The 25,734-nt window shown below is 38.9% G+C and overlaps 1 protein-coding gene across 3 annotated transcripts in view; it reads right to left on the reverse strand.

Annotated features, from left to right (window-relative positions):
- The window catches only part of SHOC2 (SHOC2 leucine rich repeat scaffold protein), a 107,769-nt gene that overhangs the window by 26,128 nt on the left and 55,907 nt on the right, over positions 1–25,734 (reverse strand). For all 3 annotated transcript variants that reach the window (XM_032793533.2, XM_032793530.2, XM_032793531.2), the window contains one exon: positions 16,531–16,668. In XM_032793533.2, coding sequence (XP_032649424.1) covers positions 16,531–16,668 — 138 coding nt within the window. The remainder of the gene's footprint in view (positions 1–16,530; positions 16,669–25,734) is intronic.

Consider the following 25,734-nt stretch of genomic DNA (forward strand, 5'->3'; position numbering starts at 1 on the left):
GTGTTTAATTTATTGCCGATGAAGACAAAGCAAAAATTAGGAAAATGAAAGTAACAGTGGCTGAGCTGGTGGCACATGTTTATAATTATTACTATTATAACTAAAATTGTTAACTACATGCAAAGTTAGTATGTCCTAACTTCATTTATAATATAAAAGAGAAGAAACATCTCATTTCATTGTGCCCATATTCACAAAGATCTTCAGGGTGAAACATTCTAGGGATGAGTCAAAACATTCTAACAGCACTTCTCAGAAATGAAATAGCATTTAACAATCTAGTCTATAAATGAACAACAGGCAAACATCACTCAAAACGTAAAAATCCATCACTTGTTCTTTGCTCTCCGACATGCTTCTTGAGACAGATTTTGAATCCTGAGGCACTATGCAATAAGAAGTAGCAGAGTAAAGGATATACACTGCCAACTTCTGTTTAGCAATACAAATGTAGGTTAAGTCAATGATAAGACGGTAAACAAAGTGTACCATGTCTAATCATACCAGCAATTTGGGAAAAAGGGAACCTCAAAGCAGTTGCTGTCAGAGGGTCAGAATTATATACACCTCTACCCCGATATAACACGACCCAATACGACACAAATTCAGATATAACACGGTAAAGCAGTGCTGGGGGGGTGGGGCTGCGCACTCCAGCGGATCAAAGCAAGTTCGATATAACCTGGTTTCACATATAACACGGTAAGATTTTTTGGCTCCCGAGGACAGCGTTATTTTGGGGTAGAGGTGTAGTATTTTCCAGAAAATAGATACATTGGAAAATCATTTTTAAATTATCAGAAGTATAAATACCACCTCTCAAACCATTTCCAAATCTCATCTTTGTTTCTACCTCTTTCCATTAATCTCTCTCCTCCTAATGAAAAACACCAGTTGCTGCAATACATCATACACTAGTATTGATTGTGCCGTGCACAATATGCCTACTGCATCAGCACACACAGATCTCCCCAGCCCAACAGTTTGGTTGCTAGTCCAGGAGCAGTAAGTGTCAAACCTTAAGTGGTTCTTATAGCATTTGCACCAGTCTGCTAAAGCTTTTTGCAATCCAAGGAAGTTGATAGTAATAAAAATGTGATGTTTAAGGTCTGCTATCTTCTTCCTCCCCCCTTTCATTTCCATTCCAAATATTAATTCAGCAGCAGATCGCATGAATGGCTTGAGTTATGGGGCTTGACTTTCAGAGATGTTGAGCATGCAGAGCTCCCATTAACTAAAACAGCAGTTGTGGGTGCTCAGAATCTCTGAAAATAAGGTCCTAATGCGTTGCACACTTATTTTAGCATTTTTACCATGCTCAATGAGACAGACACTAAACTCATACTAGAATTGAAGTGGGATTTGGGGGAGAAGCATAATGGTCATCAGAATGAATTTTAAGGTCCACAGAAATTTAAGTACTGGATCAGACACTAGTTACTAGACACTAGAGGTCCTGCTACTCCAGCATCCTCTCTCTACCAGTGGCAAGTACCACATGATTCAGAAGAAGGTTCAAGAAATCCCAATCATGGAGCAACTTGTCCACAAGAGAAATTTCTTCTCAACTTCCCTCAATTAGTGTGACTTGTGTTGGGAGTATGAGGGTTTATATCCCTTTTAAAGACTAAAATGGGGAGTAAGACTGCAGACAGGCTAACATCTGACGTGATCACTAACAATAGCTAAACCAAAAACAGCATGTGTCCACTTGATTTGTTCGGCATGAGTATGTAAAATGGACAGCAACTATAGAATGATTAGGTTCAGGTTCAGTTGTATTTGTCATTAGAACCATACCTCAACAATTCTTCTAGGCATGACCCTGCCAGTGTGCAGGCAGAATGTCTCAAAGGAGAGCAGCATTAGATATTTATGAGCATGTCAGTTTGGCATCAAACTGAAGAGAAGTAATAGATAGGAAAAAAGCAGCAAGCTAGCAATAATACAAGTAAAGATACCCCCAACTCCTCTCTATGGCAAATGTCTTAATATTTTTACTCCCAATTTTGTGATTCTCTGATACAACTTTTGTTAAGTATGATTTGCAAGCCATCTAAAGCCTCAGCTTATTTTTCTTCTAGTGGAAGATGCCGACCCTAACAAAAACCTTGCAAAGTTATTTTTCTTAACTTTCTTCATGCAGGATTCAGATTGCCTTGGGGGAAATCAGATTTTAGACATCCACCTTTGTACCAGTTATTTCTTTGTTTTACTAAATGCAAATTTGGTCAATATTAGGAACAGTACATTTCTCTTAGCAGGCTCCACTCCTTTTCAGGAGACACACCTTTCATGGGGACTTAGTTTTGCAGCAGCTGAAGCACAGAATTCCCAACCACTTCATTAGGGTGACTACAAAACCAGATACTACATGTTTTACAAAGACATGGCTATTTAATTTATACAAAACTGAATTTAAAAGCTGCTTGGGAGAACACAGAAAAAAATTCCACAAATTATTTCAGTTCAATGCATGCAACTATAAACAAAAATCTAAATAGGTTATTATAAAATAAATTCTCTGTTAAGGACATTTTCAGATGCGTAGAGGGGAAAAAAGATTGACTGCTACTGTCTGCCAATTGCAAGGAGGGAAGGACCGCAAAGAACCAAGAAATGCACACATGCAGAAATATTACTGATCTGCAGAAAGACCATTTAAGGTGGTTTTTCCATTTCTCCCACATTATCAGTTTCTTTGAGAGAAGAGAAACAGTACCTCTTCTACTCAGAATATTTCAAAATTTGAAGAGACATGGTCTCCCCGCCTTCAGTTATTTTAAGCCCTTTGAGACTCTTCACTGAAGAGTACTACAAAAGTGTAAAGCTTCACAACAAAATGGGTAATGATTACTCTGCACTATGTAACTTAATACATTATAGGTTAGCTTGCAATCCAGCTGGAATTTTTTTTTAATGTTATGGAAGCACTCAGACCAACATAAAATAAAATGCTTACCGGAACAAGTGGCTTTCATACAATTACATTAAAATACAAAGCTTTTTATGTTTATAAAACTTGTGCATTAAAAAGTCTTTCCATTATAGTTCTCTCCCCTTTTACAATTTATTAGTTATCAGAGGATTTGAAGCCTTCAGCAGTTTGCAATAGATAATTGCGACAATACATCATAGAGAACATTGAAATCTATTAAACAAAATTGTTAAGGGTGCACATTACAAAATCTGCAATTTTTATAGACATTTTGCAGCTAATTTTGATATCACACTCTCTAAGTAGTCGTGTTAAAATGTGTATTTGCATTATTATGCATTGTTACCTTGTCCTAGTTCGCTCATAGATCATTCTCTACTGAGTGTTTATTGTTATCACATGTATGAAAGGGCAACTGATGCCATCTTTAACATAACAGGGAACTGTGGGCATAGGTTAAGTCAAACTGCATGATATTTTTCAGATGTAGTATAAAAAACTACAAAAAAATGTAGTATGCTTAACATGACATCTGGACTCAATTCAGCGAACAAAACGTGAGGTTGCAGCATGGAAGAAAAGGAACAAAGGTTCAGCCAATATAAGATGCTACAATTGAATATAAGACTTAAACCAGACAAGACCTAAGTGTTTCTAAAAAGTTGGGAAATGGTGTTTAGTCACCTTCTAACAGAGTTCGGGTAGTCTTATTGGCAATCGTCAATCCACTGGCTCATGGTGAAGTGTAAAGGGTCTAGTCAGGTTTCTGATGAATAGTTTAGATACCGGTAGCCTAACACATACGTAGGCTACAGCACTTTGTTTAAACATGGTTAGGCACACTGTGTAGTATAGAAGACGTCTAAAGCTTACTTACTCTGTAGATATTAGAGTTTAGTCTTTGCAGATGTCAATCACGCACCATCCACAATCACTAAATGTTACTTCACGGAATACAGCAAAAGGCTACTCTTCCCCATATTTTTAAGTCAATGACATAGACCAAATAATTTTGAAATAAGGAAGGAAGAGGGCAAACTCATGAACTCGTCACCAGTTTATAACTTTCATTAATGACTGCTACCTTCAAAGTGTGTGCACATGCAGTGGATATCAGCAAGCTGCTCACAAATAATTAAGCACCACAAAAGCCAAAACTGGACTTGCATTTTGTGTTTCATTTTTATAATGTTGGCACGCATAAAACACTGGCACACACTTCTGAAATGTTTTCTCAGCTATGAAAACTAGACTTGATTTTTGGTTCAATCACTCAGGCTTTGAACATAGAATCATAGGACTGGGAGGGACTTTGAGAGGTCACCTAGTCTAGTCACCTGCACTCATGGCAGGACTAAGTATTAACTAGACCATCCCTGACAGGTGTTTGTCCAACCTGCTCTTAAAAAACTCTAATGATAGAGATTCCTCAACCTCCCTAGGAAATTTATTCCAGTGCTTAACTATCCTGACATTTTTCCCAATGTCCAACCTAGACCTCCCTTGCTGCAAGGCATCAACACGTATGCAGCCATATCAGACTTGCTTTTCTTTATTCTGTCTTGTTCCTTCAGATCTTTCTTGCTTCACCTGATGCCTCCTCCTTGCATGAATAAAATAGTCAGTTTTGTTTCTTCATACTGTAAAAAATACTTAAAAAAATGCTGAGTCACAGCTTAGATTCCTATATCCATAAATATCATCTGACGGTACCTACCAGTGACTGAAAAAAAAATTCTATTCTCTAACCTACAAGGATGAATGAGGGCATACCTACACTACGAAATTAGGTCGATTTTATAGAAGTCAATCTTTAACAACCGATTTTATACAGTCAATTGTGCATGTCCCTACTAAGCACATTAGGTCGGTGGAGTGCATCCTCAATACCGTGGCTAGCATCAAGTCACAGAGTGGTGCACTGTGGGTAGCTATCCCACAGTCCCTGCTGCCCACTGGAATTCTCCCAATGCCTGATGGGGCAAAAACACTGTTGCGGGTGATTTTGGGTACATGTCAGTAGTCTCCCCTCCTCCCTCCCTCCTTGGAAGCAATGGCAAATAATCATTTTGCACCTTTTTTCCGTGCAGACGCCATAGCATGGCAATCATGGACGCTGCTCAGCTGTACACTGCTTTTGTAAGCATTGCAAACACCTTGTGCACTATCCTGCCGCCAGCACGAGGAAGACTTTGAGGAGGACAAGGACACAGACATTCCTGAAAGCACGGGATGTGGCAGTTGAGATAGCATGGCGCCATTGGGGCATGTTGATACAGTGCAACGCCGATTCTGGGCCTGGCAAACAAGCACAGACTGGTGGGATCGCATAGTGTTGGAGGTATGGGATGATTCTCAGTGGCTGCAAACTTTTGCATGCGTAAGGCCACTTTCATGGAACTTTGTGAGTTGCTTTTCCCCACCCTGAAGCACAGGGATACCAAGATGAGACCTGCCCTGACAGTTGAGAAGCGAGTGGCAATAGCCCTGTGGAAGCTTGCAACACCTGTCTGCTACCGGTCAGTCGGGAATCAATTCGGAGTTCGCAAACCTACTGTGGGGGCTGCTGTGATCCAAGTAGCCAGGGCAATCGATACCTTTCTGCTAAGAAGGATAGTGATTCTGGGAAATGTGAAGGTCATAGTGGATGGCTTTGCTGCAATGGGGTTCTCTAACTGGGGTGGGGTGATAGATGGAACGCATAGCTCTATCTTGGCACTGGACCATCTTGCCAAAGAGTACATAAATCGCCAGGGGTACTTCTCAATGGTGTTGCAAGCACTGGTGGATCACAAGGGCTGTTTCACCGACATCAACGTGGGATGGTTGGGAAAGGTGCATGATGTTTGCATCTTTCAGAACTCTAGGCTGTTCGGAAAGCTGCAAGAAGGGACTTTCTTCCCAGACCAGAAAATTACCATTAGGGATGTTGAAATGCCAATTGTTATCCTTGTGGACCCAGCCTACCCCTTGCTCCCACAGCTCCTGAAGCCGTACACATGCAGCCTGGACAGCAGTAAGGAGCAGTTCAACTATGGCTGAGCAAGTGCAGAATGGTGGTAGAATGTGCCTTTGGACATTTAAAAGGGCGTTGGTGCAGTTTGCTGAGTAGGTCAGACCTCAGTGAAAGCAGCATTCCCATTGTTATTGCTGCTTGCTGTGTGCTCCAAAATATCTGAGAGAGTAAGGGGGAAACGTTTATGGTGGGGTGGGAGGTTGAGGCAGATCTCCTGGCGGCCAGTTTTGAACATCCAGACCCCAGGGCAATTGGAAGAGCACACCAAGACATGCTGTGCATCAGAGAGGCTTTGAAAAACAGTTTCATGACTGACCAGGCTACAGTGTGACAATTGTGTGTGTTTGTCTTTGATGCAAAACCATCATCTTTGGTGAATGTACTTCCTTGTAAGCCAATCTCTCTCCCCTCTTCGACCACAGCTGGCACAGGAAATAAAGTCCCTATTGTTCTGAATCCATTCATTCTTTATTTATTTAAAAAAACTTCAGATCATTGGCAATGCTGAATAGTAAAAGGAAGCCCAGGTGTACAAAGGGTTTGATAATGGGGAGGTGGGGGAAGAACAAGGCCACATTGCTTATTGTACCCACACTACAAACCAAAGTTGTTTGAATGACAACCTTCTGTTGCTTGGGCCATCCCCTGGAGTTGAGCGGCAGGATGCTCGGACCCTCCTCCCGCCTCCTCAGGCATCTGGGTGAGGAGGATATGGAACTTGGTGAGGAGGGCAGGTGGTTTAAAAATGGCTGCACTGGGGGTCTGTAGTCTAGTTGCCTTTCCTGCAGCTCCACCAGATGCCTCATTATGTCCATTTGATCCCCCATTAGCCTCAGCATCTCCTCCTGCATGTTACAATCACGGTCATTGTCTGCTTTCCTGGCCTCTGCCACTGAATGCCTCCATGCATTCAACTGTGCCCTATCAGTGCGAGAGAACTGCATGAGCTCTGAAAACATGTCATCACGAGTGCATTTTTTTCGCCTTTTAATCTGCGATAACCTCAGGGATGGAGTTGATGCGGAGAGCATAGAAACATTTACAGCTGCAGGGGGAAAAAAGGGAGAGTTCACTTTACAGAAGACACATTTCTGAGAACAAAAAGGGAGACTCTTTCACAGTGAATCAAGAAATTCATAGCAGACAGCACATGTGTTTTACGTACAAAGTCGCATTTTGCCTTTTATATTGAGCATCCGCCAGTATGGTGACACATCACATGTGGCTGGGCAACAGAATTCAGTTTGCAGGCAGCCATGGTAAGCAAAAGGGTACATGGGGTTGACTTCTTCCATGTTCATAATGTGTGGGAATGGTTTCAAACTGCAGCGCCCTCCATTCCCATAGCAACTAAAGCCGGTTGTGTTTGCCGTTTAAAAAGAGGGGCTGCGGTTGCCATTTAAAAGGAGGGGTTGCGGTTTCAGGGTGAATGTGTAGCACACTCCTGCCCCCCAGCGTGGCTATTTCCGAGATGATCCCTTGTAGTCAAGTGCAAACAGCTCAGCATGCCTGGGGTCTAATGTGTTGGGCATCACCAAACAAAGGAGATTACTGTCCCCTTATTTCAGCCAGGTGACCACGAATGACATCACTCTCCTGAGGCTGACACAGAAGACTGAATGTTGCATGAACGTGACCAAAACCCAGGACCATTCGTTTCCATGCTTTGTGCTGCAATGATTCCAGACTATTTGCTACTGGCTTGGTGTGGTAAAGTGTCCTACCATGGAGGACAAAACAAGGCAGTTCTCCCCAGAAACCTTCTGCAAAAGCTTTCAAAGTACCTCCAGGAGAGCTTCATGGAGATGTCCCAGGAGAATTCCCACTCCATCCCCAGACACATAAACAGACTTTTCTACTAGCTGTACTGGCTGCAAATGCATCCCAATTATTCAGGATAAATCAAACATTAAAACACTTTTGCTTTTAACCCCTGAAGTTTCGTTACAAATGTGAACTCACCAGGAGGTGCTTTCCCTGCCATCAGGGTCCAGGAACAATAGGCCCTGGGAGGGTATTGGCTCCAGGGTGAGGAAAAGGTACTGCCTGCCGGGGAGAATGGATTATCCACTTGCCTGCTGCACATTCTCCTCCTCCTCTTCTTCCTCATCCACAAAATCCTCATGCATGTCGTGTGAGACTGCCACCTTGCAGGTGTCCATGGAGAGTGTTGGGGTGCTGGTATGGTCCCCCTTGGAATGGCATACAGCTGATCATAGAAGCAGCATGTCAGGGGCTCTGACCCAGAGTGCCTGTTTGCCTCCTTTGTCTTTTGGTAGGCTTGCCTGAGCGCCTTAATTTTCACATGGCACTGTTGTGCATCCCTGGTGTAGCCTCTCTCCACCATGCCCTGTGCAATTTTGGCATATATATCAGCATTTCTTCTGCTGGATCGGAGTTTTGTCTGCACAGATTCTTCTCCCATACAGCAATCAGATCCAGGGTCTCTCATTCACTCCATGCTGAAGCTTATTTGCGATTCTGCTGAGCTTGCCTCGCTGACAGGAAATGAAATTCAAAAGTTCCCGGTGCTTTTCCTGTGTACCTGGCTAGTGCATCCAGAGCGATCACATTGGAGCACTCTGGGCTAGCTCCTGGAGGCCCATACCATCGAATTGCACAGCATTGCATCTACACTATCCCAAATTTGACCCAGGAAGGTCGATTTTAGCACTACAGCAGTCGATTTTAAGGGCCTTTTAGGTCGGCGGAACAGGGTTGGTTGTGTAGATGCATTCATTATAAAAATCGACCTAACGCGGCTAAATTCGATCTAATCTCCTAGTATAGACCAGGCCTGAGTGACCAACGTGAATAATATGGGAAATAAAGAATGTTAAAAACATATACACACAAAGCAAATGAAATCCAGAGCTAGTAAACCACAGTAGACACCAGAAGTCAATCTGATTTATACAAAAAACGGTATGTAAGTATTCACTCTAATTTGTTTGCATTGGGAGATTCCTTTTAGATAACATGTGGAAAGTTTAATTTTTCAATTTCAAAGTTGGAAATGGGTGATGGATCCAATAACAAAATGCTTTAGGATATAAATTATGGTGTTCTGCTGCAAACTGTAAAACAAGCCAGGACTTCTTCCTCTCAGCATTTCAAATGAATTAATCATCATTAAAGTTTAGTAAAGCTATTTCATACCTACAGTGAAGTAATTCAATTCTGTTTCTCTGTATTTTTATTTAGTATTCACTCATCTCTCTTATTTAATCAAGGTGCAACAGTGAGTGTTAAAAGTTTTAACCTCAGATTTTACCTCTAACACCCTGAAGTAGCTTCCAGCAGAATTTCAGCTGTCTCACATGCTAATGCCTCTTCCCAAAATATTTGGTTCCACGTGAGTTGCCATTTTAGCACTGGGCTCAAATACAGTGGAGTAGAGCATGGAGTCTAATTTCAGAACATCTCTTTTTACTCCTGGACTAGCATTTAGAAATCACACCAGTATCAGAAAATGGAAAACGTATCCAGCAATGTATCTTTTGATGCTATTAATTAAAGAATCATTTTGGAGCTACCACTACTCCACTTACAACTCACTATCCTTTTCCTATTAAAATGACTGTTGCTCTAAATATTCATAAATAAGACATCTCTTACTATGATCAAACTAAACACATTTTAGAAGAACATTTACAAAACTGTAGAATGAAGAAAGTAGGTGAGAAAGCTTGTACATATAGAAAAATAATTTTAAATGATTTCTTACCTCAATTCTAATGTTACCTGTTGAATTTCTCCCTCAGATAACTTTTTTTTACCTTTTTTTAAAAATAAGAAAACTATTAAATTTACATTTAGGGGATGAAACTATTTAAGTTTGCTGAAGAGAAATTATAATTGTAATGTGGTATTTAGTGAACAATTTAAAAAAATCTTGTAATCCAATGGCCAATTAAATTAAATGCTTTACTTCCCTCTGTTTCAAAGGTCCACTAAATTGTTCTTTACGTCATTTTACATCTCTTTTGGATGCTTCCCCCAAGTTAACTTTAGCTGTACTGCAAGTTGGCATAAGGCACTTCATAACTAAAACTAGATAAACTGTACATTTCCCAAATATTTCTTCAGCACAAAACATTGGCTCATATAAAAAAATAACACTGTATCATAACTATTTTAATTTTGACTCTAGACTACCTCTTTTGCTTTACTGTACTTGGAAAATGCTAGGCTATTACACAAAGCACATTTTTCTTACAGGAAGTGATCTACATGTAAAGTAATTTACTATTTTCAATCAACAGAAAATACTGATAGGACTGCATTAAGCCAATATCTGTAGAACAAGACATTAAGTCATTTCCTGATAACTAATATCTAAATTGCCATTTGTTATAGTACAAAAGTGCACTTAGAAGAAAGCGTTACTTGAAACAAAAACTATACACGTATACACAGTGACTAAATTGGCTTTGCTGCCCTTTTAAATCTTGGATGTTGCGTAGTTCCTTCCCTACCATTCCCCTCACTCTCCATTACAATTATGCCCTTTCGCTAGCAACTTCTCAACATTCCAGTACAGTCCTATTAATTTGCGAGGAAACATTCCTTTAGAGTTTTCTGTTTTTATTAGAAATCTTACAACACACCCAGAAAGCTGTCTGCCGTAAGACAAGGCTCAGCTAGCTAACCAAACAGTAAATGCTTCTTACCCAAGAAACACCCAGCAAGTAAACACAAAACTTAACAAACCTTCCCTCTTATAGGATTTCATTAAAAGATGTTTCCGAGAGGGGAGGAGGGGAACAGACCTAGCAAACTGGAAAGGCACAATAAATTGTTACAACAACAGATTGATTCTAAATTAGTTATTTATGATTAACAGATGTCTTTGGTTAGACTTTTTGCACTGACTAAATCAGTGAAACTTCAACAGTGCTTAGACATCAAATATGCTGGAACCTGGCAATGTGTAGATGTTGCAAGAAACACTCATCACACCCAACCGCCAGGTAAGTGTCACAGTGGGGGGGATGAAGTGGTAGGATAAAACTAAGAAAAAGAGGAGAGATTAAAAAGTTAGAAAGAAAATTTGCCAGCCTAGAAAAAAAAAACAATACATCTGAAATAAAGCAAGCCAGACTCTGGATTCCAAAGTCAGAGACTGCATCTCTATCTCCGTGCTAAAACTCTCTCACTGAACTATTCTAACCACAAAACAAGCTATAATCTAAAAATCAAGCCACAACTTGTTTTAATGTTGTACCAAAACCGTAATGACTAAGAAATAAAGCCACTGTTGCTGAACTGGCTAAGACTGCCTCTTTTGTACTATGCATAAATGTAGGTCGATCATTATCAATCAGTGGAGTTTCGTTCCCCTCACCACTACCCCCAGAACTTCTGGATTTACTCTGAACTTTATTTTATATAACAACAAATCATGCATTCTGAACGACAGATCATCCTCGATCAGTAATGCTCATATATGACTGATAATGGCTGATAGAGACTTTTTTTCCATTGGTGCAAAAATATAATCTGACTAAAATCAACAACAGTTAGCGCAGTGCAGCGTTATCTTCCAGCAGTCAACATCTGACTTGGCAGACTGTAGAGCTGCAAAGCACTGATGTTCTGTAGAGATAAGCACCATACAGGTACAGCTATATGTTTAGAGAAAGAACATAAGCAACTTTAAAAGGCTACAAAAATGCCTTTAAAAGCCAAAGATATGCCATTGCAAAACTTAACCTATTACGAAAATGTACAGAAAAACCATCTTTGGCAGATGAGGAATTGATTCATTGACAGCAACATACCAAAGGTTACTACAGTATCACTTTTTCAGTAAACTGCATGCCTACAAGAGGCCCAAGCTACCTCAACTGCATTGCCAGTAATTTCCCACTTCTATTAACTTATAAACTGATTATCTAAAAGTTGTGTGATTCTTTCATATTCTCTTAAGACTATCTTCTGTAAGCATGGTCTTTCCATGTAGCCTACTCTAAAGTAAGTTTTACACACCCCTTTGAGAAATGTAATGATCGCCTTTCAACAGATCTCTCAATATAATGTATCAATATTTTGCACAGAAATTAACAGTAATAGCCTAGAACAGCTAGGGAAGGTGTTCACCTATAACACATACGTATTAGCCCATTTAAATGGAGACATTTCTTTCCATAGTTCTCTAGGTGCTAAACTGCTACTAACTAATAGTTTCCATTAGGCTGCTTAGGCAGAAAGAAATTTATCTTAAATATAACTCCACTCAGCAAACTTTCTAACATACTCTTTATATTGACAAAATCAAAGGCTAAAAAACAATGAATACATTCTTTTACTTTAATTCTTTCTAAAGAATGAACCACATACTTAAGGCTAGAGAATCACAAATACATTAGAAGTACTAAATAACAAGTTTCTATCAGGGTGATGTGAAGAAAGGAACTTTAAAGATATCCAAGCTCATTTTCTGGAATTTATATGTCAGTTAAAATGTCTAAGATTTGTGTAGAAATCTTTGAGACATAACTGATGTCAATTAGAAGAGCATTTATTGGCAGAAAGTACAAAAATAACACAAGATAAAGGTAGTCTACTGGACACACAAACATAAAAATGTTAAAATCAAACAGCAGCAATTGTTTACTGGCCATATACTTAAGGAACAGAAGTGTAGCTACAAAGAAGAGCAACGGGGGGCGGGTGGGGTGGTCTCCTGAAACATTCATATATTTTTAAAAAAGAAATGGACAGAGAGCCCTCTCCCACAAAAAAAGTCCAACAAACAGGAAAATTATAACTATAATAGCTTTGAGAAACACCAGAAAACATTGTTAGTAAAAAGAGATAACCTGTAGCAGTGCAGAAATAATACTTATTGCTTACAGAACATGTTTTGTTATCTTAAAGTGTTTTATATAGCCAAATATTTTTTTTTCCTTTTACAAAGGGGGAAAGCTAGGCACAGAGTACTTAAGTGACTTTCCCAAGGTCACATCCAGTCAGTAGCAGAGCCAGGAACAGAAACCAGGTTTCCTAACTCTTATGTGTTCCCACTACAAAAGAGCAGGTCAATGGGAAAAATGCTAAGAATTCATAGAAACCGTAAATTAGAGAGCACATTAAGTGCTTATCTACACAAGAAAGTTGAATCAGTTTAACTTAAGGTGTCATTTTAAAGCAATTTAAACTACTTCAAAAGGCTTTATGTACACTTATTTTGGTTTATCTTAAATCAATTACAAATCAATTTAATAAACTGAAATAAACTGCTCTTATTCTGAAACAAGTGTTCATACAAGGATTTGCACTGTTTTAAAAAAGAATTTATGTTAAACGAGTGCACTTCTCTCATGTAGACAAGGCTTAGAGCATCACAATTATCCTGTGTTAATGCAGAATTGTTTCATACAGCACATTTTCTAGTGCTCTGTCTAGCCTAGCTTCACATGTCCTAGGAATGAGGTTTTCACCCTCTTGCTTGGGAGATTATGCCTATAAATCTCATTTGTCAGGAACTTTTCCTAATATTCATCCTAATTTTCCTGTCTGAGGCTCTGATCCTCCAAAGCATTTAGGCATTTGCTTAAGTTTAAGTACTGATTTAAATGGGATTACTAATGTGTTTAAATTTAAATACCTGCCTATGCATTTCGTGGATTGAGGCCTTAATTTAATCTGATACTCTTACTTAGCTGAGATTGCAAGGCCATATACTCAGTTTAAAGGCATTTCTCTGTAACTTTTTAATACTGCATCTGATCAATTTCAAAATCAATTACCAGAACCCTACTGATTTTGGGAAAAGTCAAAACTGAAAAGGGACAAATGGAGACACATGGCTCCCTGGTCATCTGTTTAGTACTGCCACAGCCTCAAGCACCTCTGCAATGGCCTACAGATCAAACAATTGTTGGACAGCACTCATGAATGCCTTCCAGCATAACAATACTCCTATTTTAGCTCTGACCAGATTCCCAATAGAGTTTAACACAGTGATTCTCAAACATTTTTACTAGTGACCCCTTTCACATAGCAAGCCTCTGAGTGCAACTCTCCCCACCCCATCAATTAAAAATGCTTTTTATATATTTAACACTATTATAAAAGCTGGAGGCAAAGCAGGAGTTGGGGTGGAGGCTGGCAGCTCACGACCTCCCCATGTAAGAACCTTGCAACCTCCTGAGGGTCCCGACCCCCAGTTTGAGAACCCCAGTTTAACACATTGACAGCCTACGACCGTCTACACTGCACTTTTCTTGTTAAAACTTTTGTCAGTCAGGGATGGTTTTATTTTGCCGGCAGGAGAGCTCTCTCAATTGTGCCGCTGTAATGTACACAGCGTAGACACAGCTTAAGTAACTTCTCTCCCAGCAAGAAAGAAAACAAACAACAGTTCTGGAGGGCGTGCACAGAGTCCCTGGCACTGAGGGGAAGGGAGGCAGCATGGGGGAGCTTGTAGAAGGGACTACACAGAACCCTTAGCCTGGGTGGAAGGGGAAGACAGAACCTCCTGCCATGAGGCAAGAGGTGTACGTGGAGCCCCTCATCATAATGGGGGTGGAGGGTGTCGGATACAGAGTCCCAGGCATGGGCAGGTGAGGGAAGTTGCAAGGAGTCTCTGAAACAGAGGGGAATGGGATGGTGATACACAGGGAGGGGCGTGTGTGTGTGTCTGTCTGTCTCTCTCTATATATATACACAGAGAGAGGGGGGGAGAGAAATGCAAGGACCCTCTGGTTTGCCAAATGAGCTCAGCCTACAGAAGCCACAAAGTATGAGACACTCTAGTTCTACCTCTTGTACCATCCTAGTTCCTGTCATTTTCTTGGTGTTTATAACCCTCAGATATTTGTAAATGCGTGTACCCTCTTAGTTTCTTTACTTAACCAAGCTACTTGTATTTGCTATTTTTAATCTTTGACATAAATCAATCCTTGCAGCCTGAAACATTGTTGCCTCTCTCTAAATTTCCTCCTATTTTAAATCACTTTGGCAGCACTTTTTTCTACTCTAGCCCTTAACAATTTTGAAGACTCAAGGCTTGACCTTTCCAAAAATCCTAATTACCTCCCTAATGTACACTGACAATTTACAAAATCTGATTGACATGAGCAAAGAGCACTACACCTGTAGACTGAAGTTAGGACAATTTTATTTTGGTAGTGACATTGCCAATCTTGATAAAAGATTTGAAGTTAGAGCTATGCTTACAAATTCTGCAATCGGATGCAAATTCCAGCTGGAAAGATGTCTCCTAGTTTTTAAATATAAAATTAACTGGACAAGATGAAATTCAGCAACAGTGGGTATTTCATCCATGTAAGCTCAAGTCAGGTAGAGCTCTCTGAGTAAAAAGGCCAAATATCTTAATGCTCAACAATTTGCTACTAAAAATAGCTGGTGTCTTTCTAAATGGTTCTTCACTCTTCCACCCCTCATCCCCCCATTATATATAAAAAAATAATACTGAAATGCTCTATTAATATTAGATTTTGCCTAAGTGGTGCAATTTTGTCTTTTATTTTCCCCCTCAACAAGGCTGAAAGCTTACAGCCATGATGGGCTGTGTTTTTTAAACAATTGGTTTTATTCTACCATTTGTTCAACAGAGATTTAATTAAATAAGGAAAGTTCTCACCTGTGCAGTCCTATATGTGCTTCTGAAGCCAACTAGGGAAAAACCAGTTTATTTCAGTACTCTTACTCCCAAACCCAACATCAAAACCTGTATTTTACTGAGTGAGACGGTACATTTGGGAACTTGGAAGTGGATTTTCAAATTATATTATTAAAAAGTAGAAAATACAAAGAATAAATTAGTACTTGAAACTGATTCTGAGAGTCTTCTCTATTTTTCTCTGCTCAAAGCAAATACTGAAATACAACCCAGAACGTTATCCTTAAACTAATAATTTTTAGAATTTCAGTAGCGCCATTCATCTACGAATAGATTTATTAACATGAACAACTCACTACTCAGTTTCATTATGTGGTGGATAAGCAAACAGTATTCCTATTTTATAAATGGGAAATCTAAGACAGAGGTTAAGTGACTCACCCCAGGTCACAGAAAACAGTGGTGTCAGAGCCAGGTTTAGAACACAGGAATTTCTTGTTCTCAGCCTCACATTTAGACCACTCTTCTCAGGGTATGTTCCCACTTAAAATGCTATCCTTACACAGCTGTAGTGTAGACACTACTTACACCAATGGGAGAACCTCAAGAGGTGCTAGCTAGATCAATGGAAGAATTATTTTGTTGACCTAGCGATGTCAAGAAGGGGATTTAGGTTGGCATAAGTTTGTCACTCATGTGGATTTTTTCACATCCCTGAGGGACATAGCTGGGTTGACCTAATTTTCAAGTGTAGACCACCCCTTACAGTAGCTAGAATTAACAGTGTTTGGGTTTGAGAGAGTTTACATTTTTAGAAAGCGTATATCCCTTTGAGATCTTGATAGTGAAAATGCCCACAACAAAATTCCTATCTCTTCTATAGTTACAGTCCACATTTTACTCTTAGATTTTCTATTCTTCTTATTCAGTGACTTGAACATTTGGAAAGCAATGATTTCTCTCCCCAACCCCACCTTCACATACCTATGGTTTCTGGTAGGTCCAAGAGCTCATTGTGCTGCAAGTCAAGGTTGGTGATTTGTGTGCAATTTCCAATCTCCTTTGGAAGATGTTCAAGCTGATTGTGCGCTACATCCAGAGTTATGAGGTTACACAACTCACCTGTGAACACACCAAAAAACACTTTTTTTAAATGTCTAGTTCCACCAAATAAAACTACAACATGGAAGTAAAAATAAACGGTCAGATATACACAGCTACGGTTTTAAAACAAAGTATTGTGTGTACCTTAAATTTACAGCTGCAAAATATTTCTGATGTACCAGGATCACAATCTAGTACAGTCAAATTCAAAACCGCACCAGTATCCTTCGAAAGCGTAAAGTATAGATTCCAGCTATCTGAACGAATCTTAGCGTATTCAAAAAGACTGTGCCAGCTATCCCTGACTTTGATTTGGTACTGTGAGAAGTATAAGAGCTTGGTTATTCTCATTATTCATCCCTTTCAGCTTAATTGAAGCTAGGAACATCATGGAGACAAGCAGTTTGTAGAAACTGACTCTGGGGCTGGAGCTACAGACACCAACTTGTCAATGTGCTGGGGGGTGCTCACTGCTCAACCCCTGGCTCTGCCCCCACTCCACCCCTTCCAGGCCCCTCCCCTGAGGAGCCCGTGCCTCCTGCATGCCATGAAACAGCTGATTGGGAGGTGTGGGGACAGAGGGAGGGGGAGGCGCAGATCAGCGGGGCTGCCGGTGGGCAGGAGACCCTGGGAGCCAGAGTGGGGGAGTTGCTGATGTATTACTGTTGCTCTTTGGTAATGTACATTGGTTAATTCTGGCTCCTTCTCAGTCTCAGGTTGGTCAACCCTGGTTTATGGTGCTCCTGTATGACTGGATATGCACTCAATTTATGCATGTATTATAAGCAAAGAGCATTGCAATGGAAACAATCAAGAGAGGAGTGAACCCAGCAATAAGCAGCAATCCCACAATACACAGAAGAGAATGAAAGAGCAAGAGAGTAGGCAACAACAACATCCTATAGTGCCCCAACATTTTGGAAGTCTGTGCCCCTTCTAGACTATTGGGACATACAGTTCTTTTTATGATAAAATATAAAGAGGAGGGAGGGAACACTAACCCATTTTTAATATCATACTGTACATGTTATTAAAGGTAATCAGAGAATTCTGGCAGCATTTTAGGGCACTAGTTCTTAATTTATGATCAGCAAAGCTTAGGTTTGGAACAAGATACAAGTTCTGTGGCTACAACTTTACTGTTATGTCTCAATGACAAAGTCAAGTTCATGCTATGGCACATTCCATTTCATCATATTTAATTCTCATCCTCCATGGCCAGTTGTGGGAAGGAAGGGTGAAGTACATCTGCTGAAGTTGGAGGAACATTGACTTGGGGAGCAACATTCTCTCCACTCCATTCCTTGGACCTACAGAGAATTGTGGCAAAAGACACACACATGGTTGCAACAACACATACAGACAGCTCATTTTGTTTGGACATGGTTGCCTTGGATGCTAGGAATATTTGGATTTTGAGTCTTGGGAGAAAAGTATCAGTGCCTATCTAGCATTCTAACTCAATTCCAGATAGTTATAGATGAAGATTATGCTGCTTTTGCTTGTGTGGGATTAAAGACAGGTTTTATTTTAGACAAACAGCTGGTACAAAAAATGACATGTGCAACAGATCTTTATTTCAAGTAAAACTGAATCCTAAAACTGAGTGAAAGCTGTTGTCCTATATAAATCAGATTTTAGAATAGGAAGTGGATGACATCATGACGTTGTTTAGTGACTTGAGGAAAGGAATTTCAAGAGACAGTATAGTAAACAGAGTATAATGACCACTGGTAGGCCTTCAGTTCCACATACACCTCTACCTCAATATAACATTGTCCTTGGGAGCCAAAAAAGCTTACTGCGTTACAGATGAAACCACGTTATATTGAACTTGCCTTGATCCACTGGAGTTCACAGCGGTGTAGCATATAGACCATGTGGTGAGAAGCTGTCATACCATGTGATGATCCAAAATAAAGTGCAACATCATTTTATAACCTTTTTTAGGGTGAAGGGGTTGCAGAGACGTGAACTTTTTAAATTTGTTACCTTCTTACTCTTGTCAGTCTACACTGACATACAACTCAGCAGAAAGAGCCTGATCAAGCGTCAAAACTAAGTTCCCTTTCTTGCCCACTTCATTGCAAAGGGAAAAATTCTCACATTGGAGATGCTTTCCTTACTGATATAGAAAAAAAACAACAACACTGAAAGTGATTCTGGCAGCTAATATAAGTGGTAGAGTACCACTGCCCAAGATCAATGCACTGGGTGGATTGAATACACATCTACTGACTACAACAGAGAACACAGAGATGCTATAAGAAATCAACTGAATAAATCAACAACCATAAGTAGGCATGTTCCACTAGATGATCATGATGGTCCCTTCTGACCTTAAATTCTACGAGTCTATTTGAATCATTTGCTTTGTGGACGCAGCTGCTTTCCAACAACCGTTCTCTTGAAAGGAGGGCCAGAACGAACAAATGGAGTCAACCGTTATGACGACAAATAGCTAGCTGAAAGAACAAACATTTCTCTGGCCCAAATAAGTTGCCATCTGCACAGAGTAGTTCTGATAACAGAAAATGTAAAGGGATTCGTGTCATTAGTGAAAAATCTATCACATTAACAATATCTCACTGCTTTCTTCATGAAGAATTTCTCTTAGCCTAAACTGTGCCCAGTGAACTAAGTTGTGAAGATGATAAATTTCATCAGGATATAACTGAATTCTTGGATCTTTGCCTTGTCAGGGAGATAATTGTGAGCAGAGCATTAAAGCATACAGAAGATGGCTCTCTCTCAAAGAAACATGGCTGTAGGAACTAAGAGGAGAAACATTGATGAGCTAAGAACTCAATGATATTCAGACTAAAAGAATCAACTTTTTTGGTTCTCACATGATTCCTGGTGCTAAACTGGATTACTTTGTTGAAATGTTGGGTACCTGAATCAAATAAACGCAAACATGTGAGTTACAAACATTCCAGATCTGATTATTAGAGAATGAAATTAGCCTTATGGAGACAATATTTCAACGCATGGAAAACTGATATGTTCCCATTACTTTTTGAGGAAGATCCAGAATCACTTTCGCACCCGAAGAATATTTTGGACACTAGAAGTCATCAAGAGATGCAAATGATTGTTTTAGGAAGAAAATCTACTCATATACGAATAATCCAAATTGAAATAAACTTACTCTTTCAGCTACATCTAATGGCTAAGATAAAACACAAACAATATACTAAATAGAGTATAAAGTGACCTGCTAGACAAATGCTGGCTGGTCTCATGGAAAGGTCATCTCAAAAACAAGGGCAGGATTAGTAAAATAATTGAGCAAGTACCATTATTTGGTGCGAGATGAAGAATCATTCTGTGCATCAGTTCTCTTGATAGAGAAAACCACTAAATGGGAGCAATTTTCATATAAAATCCACCATGGAGAGACTAAACTTTCTCCATAATTAAAATCTCCCTTATAAAGTTAATTTTTAATTCCCCAATAGCTTCAAAAAAAATTTTAAATGCCCACTTCCTGCAAATTCTTAGAAGGTAAACTTAGCAGACTGTTCATATAAATGTTCAGAGAAATAAAGTACTTTGAGAAGATGCCAAAATGCCTTCTTTTTAAATATGTCCGTAAAGTCTAAAGAGCAGCAAACACCTCACCATCATCTTCTCATGCACACTATGTGTTATAAAAGCAGCATGACAAAATCACAGATAAGTGCTGATTGACAATCATATTGTTATTACAAAAAGACTAATGTCTCCATAATTAAGGCTGAAACCTGGGTCCCATGTAAGGCTGATTTTGAATACCTGTCATGACAACGAGACCAACTAACATGTCCTACATCTAGAATTTTTTTAATGTTTGAGTTACTGAAAAAACAGAATGGAGCTTTGTTTTTTATCCATCTATTTATAGATATAATTTTGTTAGTATGTATAAATGTATTATATACATACACATCTAGAGATTAATATTAAATTAGAGAGAGTGGTTATTTCAATATCAAACAGGGTTCAGTATCTCCTGCCAAAATTCACTGGGGAAAATAACCTTGGGCTGTATACACAATTTGCAATATAGCTCCTTTTCCACTGTATTAAATTTTGTGACTGTCCATTCTCTCTCTTCTCATATTTAAGCAGATTGAAATTCTGAAATCCTTTACTACATGAGAAATCCTGGACCAGATGACATAGTACTCTTGTTGGACAGTACAAGGAAGAGGACAGTGCTAGTATTAGTGATATCTTTTCATTTTAGCATCAATTAATGTCTTAAGTAGTGTTTCAAGTTGTATTGCTTTCAAGCTTATATTTTTAAAAAATGAATCTACATTCACTAGCGCCAGCAATAGATTACAAATACTTTCCATAGCTGTGGTATTTATTAATCTCTCACTAGGTTCACTGACTGCAGAATAAAGCAAAATAATCTAGTCTACCCAGAAAGCTATACGAGATACATTAAAGATAAAAAAATGTCCTGACCCTAGAAAGTATTGCAAAGTAATTGTATAACTTCAGCACGACATACTCCCCCCCACTATTGGATTTGAGTGCATCATTATAGTGGATAGAACGAGCTTTTTACCATTTAATTCTGACCACCCTAAGGAACAGATAAGAAATACAAGCTAATGGTTTTGATTAATAAATGTAATTTATGTGGAAAACGTACTGAGTAGAAAGAATTTAGCCTTTTAGGTGAATGGTCAGAGTTATAATTGTTTTATCATTTTTCTGTACAATGGTTATAGCATTTGTATAAATGGATTTCATGCATATTTTAAGAGAACTATTTTCTTTGAGTTTAATTTAGGATCTTCTTAACTTACAACATGAATTAATTACAGCACTCAACAAGGAGGAATAAGGATATACTAAAACCCCAAAATTGTTTCCACCTGAAACCAGAGGTAAAGGGAACTTGTATGAGTGCAGCATGTAACAAAAGAAATCAATTACTTTCAAGCGAAGGTTGAAAAATTCAGGGAAATTAGCAAATTCTCGGTAAATGTCATCAAACCAATTTCCCAAGGAACATCACAACTTGACTGCAGTCACAATTCCTGGAATGGGGAAAGGAGTTCCTGTACACTCTAAATAAATTCCTCTGTATTGTCAGATCCGCTGAAAGGGGCAAATGAAATGGAAGATAGTACTGGACAGTCCTTGAACTGATGTGTCATTGAGTAGTGGGACACAGTATTACGAGATGGAGCTAGGAGGATGATTGACTACCCCGGTGCAGCTGCAACACCGTCTACACTGGTGGAGACTGAACAGGTGCAAGCAGAAACTGTGTGTAAACTAAACGCAAAATGGTGTAAAAACCATAGAATGGTCCCAACATCTTGGTGAATTTTGTGTATGAACAGAAGAGGCATCCCAGAACTGCAATACAAAAATAAATCCCAGACCAGCTTCAGCACAGCATAAAGACTGCATTCACAGAGAAAACATTTAGTTCCCTTAAGGCAAGAAGCTAGGTAACAGCAAATTCAATTGTGTTGAAAATTTACTATTGATTGGTGTGCTAAACCAAAAAGTAGATGTTTTATAAAATGCAACATTTATCTCTAACTATTAGCAATGACATTTTTATGCAAGACAGTTCCATACCAGCAACATGGAAAAATGTAATAAAAATGAGACCAAAGGACTGCACAAGGTTAGACTAAGTAACAGACTTGCAAACTGAAATGCTTTCTTGACTTCACCACCCCAAGACTTTTCCTCTGGTTCTTCATACTTCTCATGCACACAATCTGACTCACTATTACTTTTGCATTTTTCTATCCCAATATTCATCACTGTGACCTCAATGGAATGGAGATTTGCTAGATATGGAGACTAAGCTGGAGTCCCACCTTAGAGGCAGATTTCTACAATTGTCATTAGGAAGTTTACAGAGTTCAGCATTAGCTATCAGCAGGAATATTTTTCAGTTGGTATCTTTCCCATGGGGAAGAACTAACGATTCAACAGCTAGGTGAACAGGAAAAAAAAAGCTCTCCTTGGTGTCATCCTCCAGGGCAATTTTACTGACCTTCATTTCTTTCATTTCTGAGGCTAGAGTAGAATATAACTAAAAGAAAGATTTCAAGATTTTCATTAAACCAGGGTAAACCCAGCTGCATCACGGACCTTTAATTGCAATGTATACCTACCCCTGTATCCCACAAAAAAATGGAAATGCAACTCTAGCGAGGGATACAGAAAGGAATATAAATTATAGCAAGTAAAATGTAAGGTGGAAATTTGAAGTTAAGAGTAATTTTGAAGAGCAAGTAACCAAAAGCCTCCTAATTTTCTGTCCTTCATAAAAATAAACAAAGCAATCTTTAAGCCTATTTAGAAGCAAGAAGACAACTGCTGAGTCTGCTGGAGTATAGGAAGCAATTAAGAAAGACAAGGATATTGCAGAGAAACTAAGTTATTTCTTTACATCAGTCCTCAAATACAAGATATTTGGGAAATACTTATTCAGAATCTACTTTTTTAGGTAATAAAGAAAAAGTACAGCCAGAAACTAAAGAGTCAAGAGGAGATGGTTCTGGAACAAGTTTGAAAGGCAACCGTTCACCAGGACCAGATGGTATACACCCAGCACTTGTGAATTAAACTACAGGATAACAAAAGTACTTAAGTTTAAAAAAAGGATTAGACGATCCTGGGAAGTACAGAGCAGCAAAACATTAATACAGCAATAATTAAAGTAACTTAAATGGCCATTATAATAGAATTATTAAACTGCTTACATACAGTAGAGCCACAGAGTTACAAACACCTTGGGAATGGAGGTTGTTCATAACTCTGCCAACAAAATGTTTTTTCAAAAGTTTACAACTGAACATTGACTTAATTACAGCTTTGTATCTTTACTATGCAGAAGAAAAATGCTACTTTTCCTTGAGTTTTTTTCAGTAGTCTACTTTTAAAACAGTACTATACTATATTTGCCTTTTTCCCCCCCCTTTCATTTTTTTGGGGGGAGGGGTTCTCTGGCGCTGCCTGATTGCACACTTTTGGTTCCAAATGAGGAGTGGAGTTGACTGGTCAGTTCATAACTCTGGTGTTTAATTCTAAGGTTCCACTGTACATGTGATATGACAGTGACAAATCAGTATTGTTTCTGTTAAAGAAAATCTTGTCTCTAATCTACTACAATTCTTTGAGTATGTTAAACCGATTGACATGATTTATTTGTATGCATGTATGTAGCTGTAGCCACATCGTGATTTATTTAAGACTTTTAAAAAGCCTTCAACAAATACCCTAACAAGATTCCAAGGAAGAGTCGCAAGAACTGGTTTGAGGAAACATTCTTTTCAGGTAAGAAAACTGTGCATTTGCATTTAGGATGGGATTGAGGGGAGGATTTGGGAGAGGGAGAGAGTTGTAGACAGGTGATAATTTTTCACTGGAGAAATTCTCTAATCCTACAGGGAGCATAAGAAAAGATCTGCTTCAGAGTATAGGGAGAACGGCACTACCATAACACAAATTTACCACCACCATTATCAGAGAAGGAGAGAGATGAAGGTGGAGTAAAAAACGAGCGAAGTAGTTAGTGATAAGTACACAAGTGAAAATGTAAATAATGCATTTTTGATGTGGTACCGTAGGCAGGCCAGCAAGGACCTGTCTCATTCTGTCTATGAGGCACCTAGCATACTTTTGTGCTCTGCGTAAATACGAATTCAACTATATTTACAAAGACCTTTTGCCTCTGAACATGTGATTTGAAAATATTCCAGGAATGATATTTCATTGGTACTATGAACATTTTATGGTATTGTAAAAGTAAAAAGTGGAGGGAGGTGGGGGAAGGGAAAAATGGTAACAAACGAAAGGTGATCCAATTATGAAACATAGCACCTGATTCTGAGAAGTGGCTCCTGGTTTTGACAGTTCATAGCACTCTAAATAGCTAGGTACTTGATTTGAGGGTTCAATCAGGTTGTTAGACATTATGTGCTATGAAGTACACCCACAAAAATCACAATTTGCACTGAAAACTATATATAATTAGAACATCCAGTTCTTTTGGAGAACACAGAGCAGGAAAACCCATTTTTGCATCCTTTGGTACACATTCCAATAAATCCAATAAAATTGTCAAGTTTTGCTGTTACTTTATAGAGGACGTCAAAGCGGGATGGCAGTCAAATGCAGCTCAGTAAAAATGGCACACACCAATTCAACATTTCTGCACACTCAGTTTGGCTTACTTTACTCACAACATTTTCACTTCTATGGGTACAGAGCCTATAAAACTCTGGAAGAGCAGCATAGTTTCTATTCTGCCTTGTACACAGTGAACTAGATAATCCCTTAGGTACTGATTAAAAAACTTTGTTACTGGTGATAATTTAAAAGGTGAATGGGAAACAGTTTGATTTCCAGATTGAGTTTGCAGACCTAGCAATTGGGAAAAAAATCGATTTCTGCGTGGGCACATTTAAAGTATGTTTTGATAAATATGCAATCTTAATGTTTTTACATGGTTTATTTTCTGACTAAGTATCAGGATGTTGTAATATGACTACTGTTTAGTATTTTTTCTACAAAGAGGTCAGAGTTCACGTAGTCCTGTCTTATTTTCCCTTTTCTAAATTTACATTATTCTTAAAACAAATCTCACCAACGCAGCTAAAATCTTTGCTTTCTAAAGTTTAATTCTAAGTAGTACCCCTCCTCTTTCAGAAGGTTGAGATTTCAAGATAATGCACACTGGCAGATCAACACAATTTTAAGAAGGTTTTCAATAACACAATCTTATGACCCATGCAGTTTTGCACACAACACTTTTTTCAAAGCTATATATACTTTTAATTAGGTGTTTTGTTTTATTTATTAGAAACCTGTTTTATAGACCAACAATCTCCTGAAGTCTTCATCATGAAGCCATCACAGGCCACGTCTACACTACGGGATAATATCGAATTAGCTAAAATCGGTTTTATAAAACTGATATAAATTCGATTTCATGCGGCCACACTAGGCACAGTAACTCGGCATTGTGCGTCCATGGTCCGAGGCTAACGTCGATTTCTGAAGCGTTGCATTGTGGGTAGCTCTTCCGTAGCTATCCCACAGTTCCCGCAGTCT

Source organism: Chelonoidis abingdonii, unplaced genomic scaffold, assembly GCF_003597395.2.
Source record: "Chelonoidis abingdonii isolate Lonesome George unplaced genomic scaffold, CheloAbing_2.0 scaffold0027, whole genome shotgun sequence".
NCBI lineage: Eukaryota > Metazoa > Chordata > Testudines > Testudinidae > Chelonoidis > Chelonoidis abingdonii.